Consider the following 18,065-nt stretch of genomic DNA (forward strand, 5'->3'; position numbering starts at 1 on the left):
AAACTGATAATTAGACTTCCTTACTTTACTAGGAAATAGGTGGGGAGGTGAAAGTTCAAAGAATGTTAGCAACAACTTAAGGGAATAAGTCATCATGTAAAAAGGTATGAAAGAAAGATCGCAGGTCAGAAAAACTTTTTTTTTTTAAAAAGGAGTAGTAACAGTACTTTATGCCCAAAACTTATTGTCATTAATGCTTGGTTAAAAATTGAGTACAAAAGAGCAACAATTTTATGCTTTGAACTAATGTATCACTTTGGACATCATGGGAGATGGAAACCACAACCTTGACAAAAAGCAAGAGGCCAATGTCAGTACCTTTAGTATCTTTTCAAATGTTTTTGTATTACAACTGAAATTTTATTAATATTTAAAAATTTAAAACCCTGTCACCATTTTCCTAATGCACATTTCTGAGCAAATACCCTGGCTTCAGAGATACTATTCCTTTCTACGTATACTTTACAAAGAAGTTTCCTTTTTAACTTATGAACATGAATATCAGAAAACATATTAGACAACCCCAATTTGAACTTCTTCACAATTTTCACTGTAAATTACACTTTTTATTCTTCATTGAACAGTATACACCTTAATGGGTGTTCCATTCCATCTACATTACAAGCATGTTCTATTGGCTGAATCTTCAGTCTTCTAGGAAGACAGCCTGTGGCTGACCTTTATGAAAAATACCTGGCCCTAAGAGGTGACCAGGATCCAGATTCAATGTTTATGCAATCACTGCAAAGTTAAGATTTTTAATTCTATTTCATTTTCAGTTTTTACTTATTTTCAAGTTTTACTGTATACTCTTAGCAAAAACAAAAAGTTTAAACCAATGTTTAAAAGTTTGAACTACAAACTGGCTTTCTAGTGAACCTGAATATCGTAACTTAAATTCAAAGGAAAGAAAAAAAAAGAGAGAGAGAACGAGAGATGATTGAACAATAATCTGTAGTCACAGGTTCCTTAAAAACCATACAGAAAGAAGTATCCTCACAGTGATGTCTTGTTTCTGGTGAAACAGAGCTTCCCTTTATCTGATGCTCAAGTGACTAAATTATTGTTTCCCTCAGAAAGAATCTTGACTAGGATTTCCATCTGTCTTTATATTTACTTAGTAAAAGGTGTCTGTGACTATTTACCTTCAGAGAAAGAAGGAAAGCAGAGAGAATCCACTTCTTCAAGAGGCTAATGGACAAAGTATTGAAATAACCTGGAAAGTGTTCAGAAAAGACACTAGAAAGTCAAGCATTCACCTGAGGCTCAGTTGAGAAGGAAAATCAATATGCAATCCAAGAGTGGCCTCATTTTTCTAGAAGGTGACCCTCCAGAAGAGTCCCAAGGAAGTTTTCTCTTAACAAAAGCCTCAAAGTTCCCGAGACTGTCCTAGACCCTGCCGGTCAGCTCTGGCTTCTGTCTGGAAATCAGACTTATTGCTGAGTCTTCATACCAGAGAAATGCATGTGTCAGTGGTGACTGCAGCTGTGATATTGCTCCTGAGTATGGGGTGGACATCAGACTCTCTCTGCTCACCCACAACTTTTTACAGAGATTGCTGGATCCGTCGCTTTCCGGGTCTTCTAGTTGACCTGGATGAGTCTCAGAAGCTGGGAGCCCAGTACTTGAAGTATTATTCTGAAAGCAATGGCCAGAAGTGCAGTAGGAGCTGCTGTCTTAGGAAGGATGGTAAGTACTAATGTTATGCCTGAGCAAAAATAAGGGGAAACTTCTAAGAATGAAGACCTAAGAAAGAAGCCCTAAGCAGAGGGCCAGTAAGCAGTTAAAAGAACTAGACAAGATGCTCTGGGATGGGGGTGGGGGACAGCAAGAGAGAGAGAGAGACTCCAACTCTGACTATACTAACTCAGAGTGTTCTGCAGTTTGGGCCAGACTAGGCTCTGTTAACAAATTTAGTTATGACCCCAGAATGTTATGGAACCTCCAAGTAACAGAGAATCTCTTTTCCTCACCAAAGTGCTAAACCCTCCAGAGTTAACAATATCTTTAAAGCCCCAAAATAGACCACATGATTTAAGAAATGTTTATAATTTCCTCTTCAAAGTACCTTTTAGTGATACACCTATACTCCTCACTTATTGACTATCTCATTATCTAACATCTCCCATTTATGACAATAGTAAAAAAATGTACTATCTATTTCATGCATTAACGGCGTACATCTGGCAGTAATGAACACTGAGATACAAGGTGAGAGTAACGTTGGCTGTGATGGTTAAGGCTATGTGTCAACTTGCTGGACCATGATTCTCAGTAGTTTGGCAGTTATGTAATCATGTATTTTGGCAGTTAAATAAGGATGTAATTTGGCAGTTATGTGATGATGTGGTCATCCTCCATTTTCACGTTAACACTGATTTTCGCATAATCACCTTGTCTTTGAAACTTTACCATGGTGTTAAGTGAGGAGTGGGTGTATTGGTATCACATCAAATTTTTGAAATGTACTTGCTTGGGTTGACCATAGGTGAGATGTATTGGACAGGAATTTAGAGGGTGATTCTGGTACTCTGAGAGAAATAAAAAGACATACGTCAAGTAGAAAAAAAATTCCAAAATATCCAGATAGATTTTTGTCTCAATCTATATATGATCAAGGCCTGTCATTAGGAAAATATTTCACTGTTGTCAAATTTCAGGTTATGATTGTCTAAAGCCTTTATTTTTCCAGTTTTCTCAAGATCTTAAAGCTACTTGGAAATAACAAAGGAACACAACCCTTTAAAATAATTCTTTTGGTTGTTCTGTACTTTCTCTCCATGGTTGGATACGTACCTATTAATCACCAATGCCTCATATCCAATTATGCACACATTATTTCTGGGATGCAAATCAGAGCTACTTGGAGAGTCTAAACAGACCGTCAAGAGAACACGTTTTGAGCCGATGTCATAGGTTAAGCCCTCAAAAGTTAATCAGGCAGGAAGACATCATTTAATCAAGGGGAATCTTTTTGAAAAGGTAGACAATTCAGATTTTTACCTTCCAGCAGCTTTTCATCCCCATAAGCTTTACTAGTGGAGGGGCTGGGGCATGAATTTTCCCAGGGCATGAACTTACCTAACCTTCCACATGAAGCTGGGGCCTTTGGATTTTCAGGGATACTATAAGCACCTAGGACAATTCCATGCTTTTAGAGCCTCTGTGACTGTCTTCCTCCAGAAAAAAGGGTAGGAAGACATAACCCAGTTTTTAGCTGGCAACTGGAACTTAAAAATGCCACAATCCTGCAGTAGCTAAACTACCCAGAGCTGGGACTCTGAAATGTACACAAAGAATGTAAAACGTGTCTTTAAAAATTATTCTCTACAAATAAACTCAAAATTTCTTATAGGATAGTCCTCAGGGGATGTATTTGTAATCTATACTAGAAAGAAGCCCTGGTGGCACAATGGTTAAGTGCTCGGCTGCTAACTGAAAGGTCGGGAGTTTGAACCCACCAGCTGCTCCATGGGAGAAAAGACCTGGCAATCTGCTCCTGTAAATACTGTTGTTGTTAGGTGCCATCAAGTCAGCAACCCTATGTACGACAGAATGAAACACTGTCCAGTCCTGTGCCATTCTCACAATCATTGCTGTTTGAGCCCACTGTTTCAACTGTTGTGTCAATTCATCTCGTTAAGGGTCTTCCTCTTTTTTGCTGACCCTCTACTTTACCAAGCATGATGCACATGAATTATGGTGTTGGTGAAGAATGCTGAATATATACCATGGACTGACAGAAGAATAAACAAATCTGTTTTGGACAAAGTACAGCCAGAATGCTCCTTAGAAGCATGGATGGTGAGACTTTGCCTCATGTTACTTTGGACATGTTATCAGGAGGGACCAGTCCCTGGAGCAGGACAACATACTACCGCCTAGGAAACCCTGTGGGGCAGTTCTACTCTGTCCTATAGGGTCACTATAAGTTGGAATAGACTCAGTGGCACACAACAACAACAATGTATTAGCAATGCATTATTAATTGCCTTTTGTCTTACTCTTTCTACTTCTGGAAAAATAAAAAGTGTAGAAACACTGGGTGTCCTAGAAGTACCAGTAGAGATGTAACTCCCCACAGTTCACTTTACACAGAAGCAGCACAGGCTCTGCCCATAGCAATTCCACAGCAGCTTTAGGCATGCTCTGAGGCCTGGTAATCAATCATACACTATGTCTCTCTAATCTTGCTTTATTAGAGAAATTGATACTTTTTGACCAATGGATATTCCACATCACATGGTTCCTACTGAACTGCAGTGGGAGGAAAGCCTGTGCTGTACTTTATGGAGATAAACTCAAGATTTACATTTAAAAAAATCTGACTTAAGCTTTTCCAGAAGTAACACAATACATTTTAACAAATCTGACTTAAGCTTTTCCAGAAACAACACAAAATTTAACACAAATTAGCTTAGAAAAGGGGAGACAGCATGAGCAAATGATGTGCCCCTCCACTGCTAGAATTTCAAGTGCTAACATCCCTGTCTATCCACTCCCTTACTCTTCAAATGACACAGATTAGGCTTCTCTTCTGATGTGGTTTTGCTACATGGGCCTAGTGCACACCTGCGGTCCAGGTCAAGGGTGATGTTCACTTGGCCTGCTGCCTTTCCACCATCTGGGCCTCACCTAGTAATACAGTCATTACTGTTTTTGCCCTTCCTGTTTTCCCTCTTTTTCTGTTACAGCATTTGTCCCTCTATTTTCCTATTTTTTCTCTGATGACCCTCAGCACCTTAGCATTCTGAGAAGGCGTTGCACTGAGAAACCTGATACATAAATCACCAGAAGTTTTTCTAGCAAATTCAAATTTTTCACTAACATAAACTACTGGGTTGGGAAATAATGATTCCAGGTAATGCCATGTAGAATGGAATGTATGAAAGATTACTAGAGAAAAATCAGTAGATATTTGCTTTAAAAAGGCATTTTCCAAATTCACAGAAACACAGTTATAATTGTTCATAATGCTCGGTAAGGTTTCTGAACATAACGTTACAACATACTCAAGCTAACTCAGTGTTCTTGGAAGAAATATAATTACTCAGAACTCATGTGGAAATCAAGACCATCTGCAGATGTACTTTGCTTCCCTTACAGTTCATTGTAACCTGGCTGTATTCTACCATGATCCCATTCATGACAATGTCAACTGCCTTCATATTCACTGCCCCACGTTGGAGAGCTGCGTATTACAGCCTGGAACCAGCGCCATCTTGTACAACATAACAGAAGGTAACAATTTGTATAGTTCAAGACTTTTGAAAAATGTTAGTAATATATTTATTGTGCCATATAGCTAGAAACTGGCTGGCAATAGTGTATGAGTCCCTAAATTATTATTTTCCATTAAGCTGTTTCTGGAATGTTTTGAGCATCCAGGCAGAAAACTAAAATGAAATTCCCTTTAGTTTGGCATGTTCAACAGTGATGAGCTTATTCCAGGTAGTAACAAATCACATGCTACTGAAGAACAGTTTAAGCATTATATTTCATTTATACCAAGTGCCATCAGCAAGAGCCAAAGTAGGCATTTCTACTGCAGTGGCTGAAGGTGCTACTAGGAAATAACGAAAATGCTCAATGGTAGTTTTGTGGACTGTGAACACTGCATGTAAGGATTCTGCATAATGGAGGTTAGGGACTAGGAAACTTGTCACCACTTACTGGGATACATCAGCTTACCACTGGTCCCAAGATAACCAGTATATTTTTAGGAAAATATATATTTAAGTATCCTTTGCCTATGGTGGAGCCCTGGTGGGGCAGTGGTTAACAACTCAGCTACTAACAAAAAGTCTGCAGTTTGAATCTACCAGCCACTCCTTGGAAACCCTATGGGGCAGTTTTACTCTGTCCTGCAGCATTGCTATGAGTCAGAACCGACTTGACAGCAACAGGTTTGGTCTTTTGGGTTTTTGCCCACGTGGGTAATCTCAGGGTATAAACCAGTGACCATAAAAGGTTTTTGCTATCAAAATATAAAGGAGATACATTTCTTTATCAATTTGTACTTCTTGAACACCTAATGATACAGGCTGTGCTCAACATTACAGAAGATCACAGCCATGTCTCTGCCCTCAAGTTCCTTATAATCCAGTTGATGTGACAAGTCTTACAAATAGTGTAGGGCATAATTAAACAAAAAATGTGTGATACTGTCTCAAGTACAAATGCTCAAAACAAGAGGAGATTAATGCAAACTAGATTATTCAGAGGGAGACTTTATCAAAAAGGCAAGGTAAGGAATTCTATATCAAGCCATGCAAAAGAAAACTGGTCTGGCTACGATAAGGACACATTTTGGCTTGGAATGAAAATATGGCTAAGACAGGGAAGGGCCAGGTGATAAAAGGGCTTGGTTGGGCAGAGTGAAGTTTTCGTTTAACTTTATCAGAGGTATTTATTAAGAAAATGCCTAAATGATATGAGTCTGGTTACCTCAGTCTAGAAAAAGTATATGCAAGGTGATCATAGTTTTAACAAAGAGGAGGGATGATTACCGCAACATTGGGAAGGGAAATTGGATAGGACTTAGCTACTCTTTGGATGAATGAAATGAAGGGGAGAAGAGTCAAAAATCACTCTGAAGTTGAAGGAAGAATGGTGGCAGGGGGCAGGCAAAATGGCTTTGGGCATACTGGGTTAGAGATAATGTGAGATCCCTGGGGGAACCTCCAGTAGGCCACAGGAGAAATGACATCAGAGCTCAAGAAAGAGGAAAGAACTGGTGACGGGGATTTTAGTGCCATCAATGTAGTGGTGACAGTTGATTAGGATAACCTCTTTGAAGGGGGATGTAAAGACAAAATACAGCAGAATACCAAGGACTGACAATTGTACAAACTGCACGATTAAGGGTTAGAGCAAGAAGAGAACAAGCAAAAGAAAGAGAAGAGAAACAGGGAGTCTGGGGTAAAGTGCCAAGGGAGTCAGGTCCAGAGAGTCAAGGGAGAAGAGCTTCAAAGAGAGAATGACCAAACGATGTGTAGAGGATAGGGAGGCCAGAGCAAAGAGTCATAAACAATCAAGAAGCATAATTCTCACAGAGTAGTAAGGATGGAAACAAGCTTATAGAAGGCAAAATAATCAGAAAGGAAATAGATGTTGGTATATTTGGCAAAAAAGACAATGGAAAGAAAAGAGAGGAGAGAGAGAAAGATAAGAGATTGCCAACAGGAACAGCTGGAAAGCTGTTAAAAACTATTCAGAGGTTTCCCCCCCCCTCCCCTTTTAAAGACAAAGCAGTATTATCTGAAGTCAGAGGGAAGGGAGTTCATATACACAAAGTTAGAAAATACTGAAGACAAAGTCTGGACCTTCAAGGACTGAAAAGGGATGAAAATTAGGGCTTTGCTCATCTGAATAGTTACACTTCTCAAGCCCTATTTTGTTTATAAAAAATGTTGCACAGTATCTCCAGTGGATCTGTGGCTCTTGTACTAATATTTGCTTTTGTTGCTCGAAAGTCCTGACAGACACAAAGCATTCTCCTTGGTTTGGCCAACTTTTTTCATAACAGAATGTCCTAAAAAGTCAAATTCAAGTGTAGCCAGTGGTTGTTAAGCCTCTCACAGGTGTGCAACGACAAAAAAAAAAAAAAAAAAAGAAGCAAGCAAACTCTGTTGCTATCAGGTGGATTCCAACTCATGGCAACCCCATGAGAGTACAACTGCTCCATAGGATTGCTTTGTTTTGTTTTTTTAAATATCTTATTGTGTTTTAGGTGAAAGTTTACACAGCAGATTAGGTTCCCATTTAACAATTTCTATACAAATTGTTCTGTGACATTGCTTACAATTTTCACATTGTGTCAGCATTCTCCACAGGGTTTTCTTGGCTGTAATCTTTACGGGAGCAGACCACCAAGTCTTTCTTCTGCAGTGCTGTTGGATAGGTTTCAACCACTAACCTGTAAGTTAGTAGATGAGCACAAACTGCACCACCCTCAAGAAAAATTCAAGCATAGCCAGTATGTTTTTTAGCCTCGCAGAAGCAGGCAATGATAGAAGTTGAGATTGGCTTAGTTGGGGAACTCATAATGGCAAAGCCCAAGACCTCTTCAAACTGTGCTTTAAGGTCCTCTCTTTGAAAGGAAAACAAAAACAAATGATGCTTTATTTATCTTTCAGGTATAGATCCAGATTTGCTGGTCTTTGAACAATCACTTCCCAAATATCTAAATACTCGTTCTTCATCTAATAGGTGGGACAGACTAAGGATTCTAAAAGCTATGAATTTAGATAAACAACAAACCACCATGGTAAACCTGATGCTATTGTCAATAGAGGCTCCATCACAAACCACACATCAAGACTTGGTCGTAAACACAAACAACACCAGTTATTCCAAGGAATTAACCACAGATTCTTGGGCAAGATTCATTTCCGGGAATGATTCCATTACCACAAAGGTAAATATGGTGTCACCAAGTACCGATTTCATCAGCAATCCAGATAATAAGACCATTTCTCCTTTCTTTGTGCCCACAGACACAAAACTTTCTAATATACCTATTCCATCCCAACTCAATAGTAGCAAACAATTTCTAAATAAAACCAAGGGGTACGACATCAGAAACCACACATCTGAGACTGAAAATGAGACACCTGATGGGGCATCTGTGATTTCAAAGGCGTGGCTGGTTCCTGTGGCATTGTGTACCTCTGTTATCTTTCTTTGCTGTTGTGTAGTCCATCCTGGTGTCTGGATGCTATCAAAAGCAACAAAGCCCGTATAAACCAGGACAGAGAAAGTCAGAATCCAGGCAAATTAAAAATGGAACATGCTAAAGGAGAATTCTTAAAAGTTATAGACAGATTGTAAACTTTCAAGAGTATCATTTTTAGTTTTCTGTAAGACAAAGGTAGTTGATTTAAGAAATAATTATAGAGGATGCCCACTCCTACTAATTTCTAAAAATTAGTGCCTGATAAACCTTATTATTTCCATATTTTCCATATGTATACATTGTCTCTCCATGTGTAAATTTTGTTATTGTTGTTTTATGCCCTCGAGTCCATTCTGCCTCACAGCAACCCTAGAGAACAAAGTAGAACTGCCCCATAGAGTTTCCTAGGCTGTAATCTTTACGGAAGCAGATTGCCAGGTCTTTTCTCCCACTGAGCAGCTACTAGGTTTGGACCACCGACCTCTCAGTTAGCAGCTGGTCGCTTAACCACTGGGTCTCCAGGCCTCCTTGTGTAAATACGAGCTCCAGTTATTTCAGATTTATACCTTAACTCAAATTTCTAATGATCTTAAACTTTAGGTCCTTAATCTCATCCCCCAAAATCACTTTTTTCCTATAAATAATATTTAACTAGAGAAATGTAGACATCCTCTCATTTTCACACAGGGATAAAAGATTTAACTGTATTTGCAGTACACTGTCTTCCTGAAGTGCAAATTGAAACTAATTCAACTTCTTTCCTAATACGTTAGGGGGAAAAATACCAACGTGCTATTTACGGGGAGGGTGTCAAGATTTAAATCACCCTAAAATTATATTTAAATAAATAACTCAGGATGCTGTCTTTAAAAATTATTGGTACAGTCTTTTAAAAGTATTTACTTTCTTTTTTTTAAGTATATATGAATTGTTTAAATGTCACCCAACGAACTAAGGCTGCTAGAAAAAATTTTATTTTCTTCTTTGGGGTTTCTCAAAATTTTACTCATTCCCTAAAGTTGATATTATTTTATTATAAAGATCATAATTTGAGAAAAACAAATTTAGCTTTGAAAGAAAACAAACCCATACCCCTATCTCTTCTTCGACCTGTACCTCTGACATCAGATAAACTGAGTACAGTAAACTTAGGCTGGAAAAGAACCAGACCAAAGAGTCAGCCAAAGAGCAAAAACAATTGTGGCTAGAAATCATGTCCTTACTAGAACTCAAAGGGATCTGAGAACTTCTGAATAAAATTTAAAATTTTACTAAGAAACAAAGATCTCAGGGTCCAGTCAATACCTAAGGCTAAGATTGATATACCTATTTAAACTGGAATCTCTCCAATACTGCAACTAACAGACCTTTAAAAAAAAAAAAAAATCAACTGTTGTTCAATTTTAAAATATCAATACTAGAAAGAAAATATGCAAAAAAAAAAAAAAGCCAAAGTACTAAAGTACCCTATACAATTAAGGAAACAGACTTGTTCTATTTCTTAGTTGTATAAATGTTTAAGCAACTTCTAAGCTATATTAGAGTTTGAAGTCAGAAGTAAGTAACTACATATTAACAAAGCAAAAGGTGTCCCCTAGAATCCTCACTATAAGGATAATACAATGTTCACTGTAAATACTGGATTGATTTTAAAGGCAAAAACAAAAACCCATTACCAATGAGTCAATTCTGACTCAGAGATTCCATGTGTTACAGAGAACTGCCCCATAGGGTTTTCTTGGCTGTAATCTTTTTTTTTTTAATCTTTAAGAAAGCAGATTGTCAGGCCTTTTGCCCATGGTTCCACTGGGTGGGTTCAAATTCACCAAACCTTAGGTTAGTAATCGAGTGCAAATCTTTTGTGCCACCCAGGAACCCAAGGAGTCCATCTGCTTTCCTCTGCACTGTATTCTTACCACATTATGGACCACCCCAACCTACCACCTCTTCACAGGTTCTTAAATGACCACCTCTCTTCTGCTTCTACTGTTTTCAAAATGTTTCCTTCTTTAATCCTGTTTCTGTATCTTGAGTTTTCCTTAACTCCACATAGGTCTCTAAATATATGGAGACTTTATATTTCTTAGAGTATGCTCTAAACCTGATATAAAAATTGTTTTATTCACCCTGCTTTACATTTGCTATTCCTTCCAATGAATACAGCATTGCTCCAGTCTCCTTTTTAGTATTCACGGCCCTATTGTTGTGCTTTATAACCTACAGGCCCTTAGCCTGACTAACACCAAATCATACGTTCATTTTATATCAATCTTTCAGGCTATTGTTTTGAAATTTCTTTTGGCTTTCATTCACGTTCTCTAATTCTCTAAGGCAAATAACAAAACCAAAACAAAAAAAAAGCCAAACCCATTGCCACTGAGTCATTTCCAACTCATAGCAACTCTATAGGACAGAAGAGAACGCTTCGTGGGGCTTCCAAGGAGCAGCTGGTGGATTTGAACTGCCGACCTTTCGGTTAGCAGCCAAATGCTTAACCACTGTGCTACCAGGGCTCCAGGCAAATAACAAACTCTTAATAATTCCTTTATTTTGATTTTAATCACTTATTCACAACTTTGGAAAAGTCAAGAAATGATTTATAAAGTATTCTTACAAAAAACACTGAATTGACAGCAAAACTGAATGGAATATTTAAGGCACCTCTTGGTTTTTTTTTTTTTTTCATTTACTCCATTTCCCTCCCAACTCCAATTAAATTCAAGATTGTGATACCTCATCTCTTTCCTGGGAGGTGGAAGCTGTAAGTGGGGCATCCAGAGGGAGGAATAAGGCTAATGTTTACTCCCACTATTTTGTAAGCTTGGGCTTGGAAAAGAACCCCTAGAAAACAAAATGCTAACAAGAGTTGAGTGAACATAAAGTGACTCCAAAAAAGAGGGATGGAGGAAACAGTTTAGACTAGAACATACCTGTGCAGCCCTATTTCTAACCAGAACTGACAACTACAAACAATGGAATGAGGAGAGAGCAGCTATGTGAAAATGAAAAGAGCACTGAACTGCAGGGCAGGGCACTGGGTTCTGGGTCTAGCTTCCCAAACAAAAATGATTATTCAAAAGTAACCAGTATATGCTAATTTATGGCGAAAGAAATGTAACAGGTGACAAAATACTAATTATAGCGGAAACCCTGGTGGAGGAGTGGTTAAGTGTTACGGCTGCTAACCAAAGGGTCGGGAGTCCAAATTCACCAGGCGCTCCTTGGAAACTCTATGGGACACTTCTATTCTGTCCTATAGGGTCACTATGAGTCGGAATCGACTCGACGGCACTGGTTTGCTTTTTTTATATATATAAAAGTTCTTATGTTGGAAATAAAATCAAAGCACTTTGAACCAGAAGAAAACACAGGCTGCAGTGTGATTAATTACTTTTGTGTGTGGCACTGTAGCTCCCACCTAGGTGACTGTATAACAGGGTAATTGTGACCTACCAAGAGGACTGCTCAGTTTTGTCTTAAAGAGAGCCAATTCCTGAGCACAGAGGAGGAGCCCACCACCAACAAGGAAGGAGAGACAAGCAGCAGAGACCCAGCATTAGGAGCCAGCAGAGTGGGCTTCCTAGCCCATGGAGAAAGCTGAGCGCCTCTGGCCAGAGACTGAGGGTCAGGGAGAGGCGTGCCTGAGGGCATGGCTGGGAGAGGCTATTCTGATGGAAGAACTGTATCCTGAGTGTTCTTAAGCCTAAATTGTAAGGGTTACTTGCCTAATAAAAATAAAACCCCTAGTTATGAGTATGGTCTGTGAGTTCTTGTGGCCATTGCAATTAATTACTGAACCCAGTAGAGAGTACTGTGGAAAGGACAGGTGGTGTTAAAATTGGTAGAGATGGCAGACAGAGGAGGCATGCTGACCTCCACCTCATAGGAATCAGCCTTGGGCTGTTGATCTTGGTTCTCCTTCCCCCTCATGGGGTTGGAGGAGGTCAGACACTGCCCCCCAAGCCGTTTTCACACAAACCCTTCTGATTAGGTAAAACGCCCAAGTGTATAAATAAGGAAACTTTTGAATAATCACTGCTATTGCACATTAGTATGAAAAGAATGTTAACTCTGATGTTAAACAACAGTTTTTTAACATTTTCAATTTTATATCAAATTAGATATCAATTACATACATATCATAAAATTAATAAATCAAGCAGATTTTTCTACTTCATGCCAAATTCAATAGTCTCTTCACTGATTCTTTGTACTGAGAAATGGTATTTTCATTTTCACCTTCATTCTTAAGACTAGCAACAGACTTTTTATAGTCTTCAACTTCTGGAGCACCAAGGAGTTCTTCTTTATTCACTTCCATATCTTTCTCAGCAGCTTTAATCCGGAGAAGCGTTTCCAGGACATTTTTTTCTGAGGAGCTATTTTTCCATACATACTCCTCCATGTCCGCTTCAGTCTTGTTTTTCTCCCATTCTTCAGTTTTCTGAAAGAAAAAACAAGTTATGAATTATGCGAAATATTATCAAAAGACTTTTTAAATTGATTTTGGCAGTAGCGGTGGTGGTGAGAAGTTTGCAAAATTGGAGAGCCCTTGATCAACAACTTATATCTACACTTTGACTTATTTTCCTTCTCCAGCACTGGTATTCACATGGACCAACAGCTTCAGGGCTGCACACTGTATTACGTGAATGCTGGGCTGTCAAGCTCCATTAGCACTCAATAACTCTATCCATATAATTTACACTTTATCTGACTTCAAAATTTCCTTGTTTCCCAGGAGAAAAGTCATTTTTTTAATAGCTTTCTATTCCCTAATCCTAATATATCAACATTTCACACATTTTTGAGGTTAAAAATAATGAGAGTTCAGAGGCAACTGATTTACCTTTGTTATATGCCTGTAGGGATGTCAGAGAAGACTATTATAATGAAATTAAAACACATGTACAATAAGTGATTTTTTAATCATGATTTCATGTATTCTGGAATTTTTTTGTTATAATCTTTATTTCCTAGTCCCATAATGGAAACTTTTTTTTTTGCTACTACCTGTTTTTTCTTGCATAAAATGATTAACATATTATTCTAAAGAACACTGGTAGGTTTTATAGTAATGTAATTCAGATTTGTGGTTTAAATGATTATGTAACATTCTGTGAAAAATCAAGCAACACAGCTAATAAAGAGTTTGCTCTGGTTCAGAGAAGTGATGAATACCAGCCACATTCCTTCCAAATTAACACATAACAATACTATGAGTTACAGGCTCAGAATGTTGTTGTACTTAGGTGCTCTCAAGTTGGTTTCGACTCATAGCAACCCTATGTACAACAGAACAAAACACTGCCCCATCCTGCTGCATCCTCACAATCACTGCTATATTTGAGCCCGTTGTTGCAGCTACTGTCAATCCATTTCGTCTTCTTTTTATGCTGACCCTCTACAAAGCATAATGTTCTTTTCCAGGGATTGGTCCCTTCTGATAACACGTCCAAAGCACATGAGATGAAGTTTCACCATCTTCCCTTCTAAGAAGCATCCTGGGTGAAGTTCTTCCATGACAGATTTATCTGTTCTTCTGGCAGTCCACAGGATATTCAATATTCTTCATCAATATCATAACTGAAATGCATAAATTCTTCAGTCTTCCTTTTTCATTGTCCAGCTTTTGCATGCATGAGGTGATGGAAAACACCATGGCTTGGGTCAGGTGCACCTTAGTCCTTAGATTTGCCCAATGCTATACAAATTGAAGAGGAATGGCATCACGTTCATCGTCAAAAAGAACATTTCAAGATCTATCCTGAAGTACAACACTGTCAGTAATAGGATAAAATCCATATGCCTACAAGGAAGACCAGTTAATACGAATATTTTTCAAATTTATGCACCAACCTCGAAGGCCAAAGATGAAGAAGTTGAACATTTTTACCAACATCTGCTAACTGAAATTGATCAAACAAGCAGTCGTGGTACACTGATAATTACTGGTGATTAGAATGCAAAAATCAGAAACAAAGAAGGATTGGTAGTTGGAAAATACGGCCTTGGTGACAGAAATAATGCTGGAGATCCCGTTTTGCAAGACCAAAGACTTCTTCATTGCAAATACCTTTTCTCAACAGCATAAACGGCGACTCTACAAGTGGACCTTGCCAGATGGAATACACAGGAATCAAATCAACTACATCTGTGGAACGAGATGATGGAAAAGCTCAGTATCACCAGTCAGAACAAGACCAGGGGCCAACTGTGGAACAGACCACCAACTGCTCATATATAAATTCAAGATGAAGTTGAAGAAAATTAGTGCAAGTCCACAACAGCCAAAGTACAACCTTGAGTATATTCTACCTGAATTTAGAGACCACCTCAAGAACAGATTTGACGCACTGAACATTAACGACCGAAGACCAGAGGAGTTGTGAAATCACATTAAGGATATGACATGTGATGAAAGCAAAGTGTCATTAAAAAGAAAGAAAAGACCAAAATGGATGCCATGAGAGACTCTGAAACTTGCTCTTGAACGCAGAGTAAAGCAAAGGAAGAAATGAAGTAAAAGAGCTGAACAGAAGGTTTCAAAGGGTGGCTCGATAAGACAATTTCAAGTACTAAAGTGAAATATGCAAAGACCTGGAGATAGAAAACCAAAAGGGATGAACACACTCAACATTTCTCAAGCTGAAAGAACTGAAGAAAACATTCTAATCTTGTGTTGCAATACTGAAGGATTCTACAGGAAAAATATTAAATGAAGGAGGAAGCAACAAAAGAAGATGTAAGGAATACACAGTTATTGTACCAGAAAGAACTGGTTGACATTCAACTATTTCAGAAGGTAGCACATGATTGAGAACTGATGGTACAAAAGGAAAAGGTCCAAGCTGCTCTTAAGGCATCGGCGAAAAACAAGGCTCCAGGAATTGATGGAATATCAATTGAGATGTTTCACCAAACGGATGCAATGCTGGAAGGACTCACTTGCTTATGCCAAGAAATTTGGAAGGCACCTACATGGAAGAGAGCCACATTTGTACCCATTCCAAAGAAAGGTGATCCAACAGAATGCAGAAATTATCGAACAATATCATAAATATTACACTCAAGTAAAATTTTGCTGAAGATCATTCAAAAGTGGTTGCAGCAAGCAGTACATCGATAGGATTGCCAGAAATTCAAGCCAGATTCAGAAGAGAATGTGGAATAAGGAATATCATTGCTGAAGTCAGAAGCATCATGGCTGAAAGCAGAGAATACCAGAAAGATGTTTACCTATGTTTTATTGGCTATGCAAAGGCAATCGAATATGTGGACCATAACAAATTATGGATAACATTGTGAAGAATGGGAATTCCAGAACACTTAATCATGCTCATGAGGAACTTGTACTTAGACCAAGAGGCAATCATTTGAACAGAACAAGGGGATATTGCATGGTTTAAAGTCAGGAAAGGTATGCATCAGGTTTGCATCCTTTCATCATACTAATTCAATTTGTATGCTGAGCAAATAATCCAAGAAGCTGAACTATGTGAGGCAGAACACAGAATCAGGATTGGAGGAAGACTCATTAACAACCTGCAATATGCAGATAACACAACTCTGCTTGCTAAAAGTGAAGAGGACTTGAAGCACTTACTGATGAAGATCAAAGACCCCAGCCTTCAGTATGGATTGCATCTTAGCATAAAGAAAACAAAAATCCTCACAACTGGACTAATAAGCAACATCATGATAAACGGAGAAAAGACTGGGGTTATAAAGGATTTCATTTTACTTGGGTCCACAATCAATGCCCATGGAAGCAGCAGTCAAGAAATCAAAAGACACGTTGCCTTGGGCAAATCTCTGTTGCAAAAGATCTTTTTAAAGTGTTAAAAAGCAAAGAGGTCACTTTAAGGAACGACTAAGATGCACCAGACCCAAGCCATGGTGTTCTGAATCGCTTCATATGCATGGCAAAGCTGGACAATGAACAAGGAAGACAAAAGAACTGGTGCCTTTGAATTTTGGTATTGGCAAAGAATACTGAATATACCATGGACTGCCAGAAGAGCAAACAAATCTGTCTTAGAAGAAGTACAACCAGAATGCTCCTTAGAAGTGAGGATGGTGACACTTTATCTCACATACTTTGGACATGTTATCCAGAAAGACCAATCCCTGGAGAAGGACATCATGCTTAGTAAAGTAGAGGGTCAGCAAAAAAAGAGGAAGACCCTCAACGAGATGTACTGACACATGGGCTCCAACAATGGGCTCAAGCATAACAACAATTGTGAGGATGGTGCAGGACCAGGCAGTGTTTCGTTCTGTCATACATAGGGCCGCTGTAAGTCGGACCTGACTTGATGGCCTCCATGGGTATTCTTTATGGATCCAGGTAAGAGGAAATCCTTGACAACTTCAGTACTAGATTGTAAATTAACAGTATCTTACGAAGATGTTATACTTAAAAGTAACAACTTGAAATAATAATATTTTAACATTTATGGCATTTAAAATTACCTTTTTTGCTTTGGTTTCTTTTTTAAATGTTTTTAACTTCAATGTCTTTAAGCAAAAAGTTCACTGTTACTTAAAGACCTCTAAAAACAGGGGGTTGGTTAATAATCAAAGAATAAAATAATCCAGAAGACAGTTCTAATTCAGTATCAGTAGGCTACAGTTCTACATACATCTTCACAGTAAAAACAGAAATTATTGAAAAGTAAAAGGGTTAAAAATCACCTATAATTCTACTACTGAAAGATAACCAACCAATACTGCTGCCATTTGGTATATATGTCTGTCATGGATTAAACTGTGTCCCCCCCCAAAATATGTGGCAACTTGGCTAGGCTGATTCCCAGTATTGTGTGGTTGTCCTCCATTTTGTGATTGTAATTTTATGTTAAAGAGGATTAGGGTGGGATGTGACACCGTTACCAAGGTCACATCTGTGATCAAATGTAAACGGAGTTCCCTTGGGTCATGGCCTAGCCATCACCTTTTATCTTACAAGAGATAAAAGGAAATGGAAGCAAGCAGAGAGTTGAACCTCATACCACCAAGAAAGAAGCACCTGGAACAGAGCATGTCCTTTGGACTGGGCGTTCCTGCACAGAGAAGCTGCTAGTCCAGGGGAAGACTGATTACAAAGACCTTCCTCCAGAGCCGACAGGGAAAGCCTTCCCCAGGAGCTGACACCCTGAATTTGGACTTCTAGCCTAGTAGGGGAAACCCTGGTGGTGCAGTGGTTAAGTGCTACGGCTGCTAACTAAAGGGTCGGCAGTTTGAATCCGCCAGGTGCTCCTTGGAAACTCTATGGGGGCAGTTCTACTCTGTCCTATAGGGTCGCTATGAGTCAGAATTGACTCGATGGCACTGGGTTTGGTTTTTTGGTTTAGCCTAGTAGGCTGTGAGAAAATACATTTCTCTT

The 18,065-nt window shown here is 38.7% G+C and overlaps 2 protein-coding genes across 2 annotated transcripts in view; one reads left to right on the forward strand and one right to left on the reverse strand.

Moving 5' to 3' along the window:
* The first annotated feature begins 1,052 nt into the window (after positions 1–1,052).
* Positions 1,053–8,998, forward strand: MANSC4 (MANSC domain containing 4). Its single transcript, XM_003405368.4, is given in 4 exon segments — positions 1,053–1,689; positions 5,107–5,241; positions 8,139–8,701; positions 8,703–8,998. Coding segments are annotated over 4 exon segments (1,023 nt in total). The 5' UTR covers positions 1,053–1,460; the 3' UTR covers positions 8,799–8,998.
* A 2,338-nt stretch (positions 8,999–11,336) lies between these two features.
* MRPS35 (mitochondrial ribosomal protein S35) overlaps positions 11,337–18,065 on the reverse strand; it is a 60,052-nt gene continuing 53,323 nt past the window's right edge. Inside the window, exon 8 of the mRNA XM_003405367.4 lies at positions 11,337–13,121. Coding sequence (XP_003405415.1) covers positions 12,852–13,121 — 270 coding nt within the window. The 3' untranslated portion in view covers positions 11,337–12,851. The remainder of the gene's footprint in view (positions 13,122–18,065) is intronic.

Source organism: Loxodonta africana, chromosome 4 (assembly GCF_030014295.1).
Source record: "Loxodonta africana isolate mLoxAfr1 chromosome 4, mLoxAfr1.hap2, whole genome shotgun sequence".
Taxonomy (NCBI): Eukaryota; Metazoa; Chordata; class Mammalia; order Proboscidea; family Elephantidae; genus Loxodonta; species Loxodonta africana.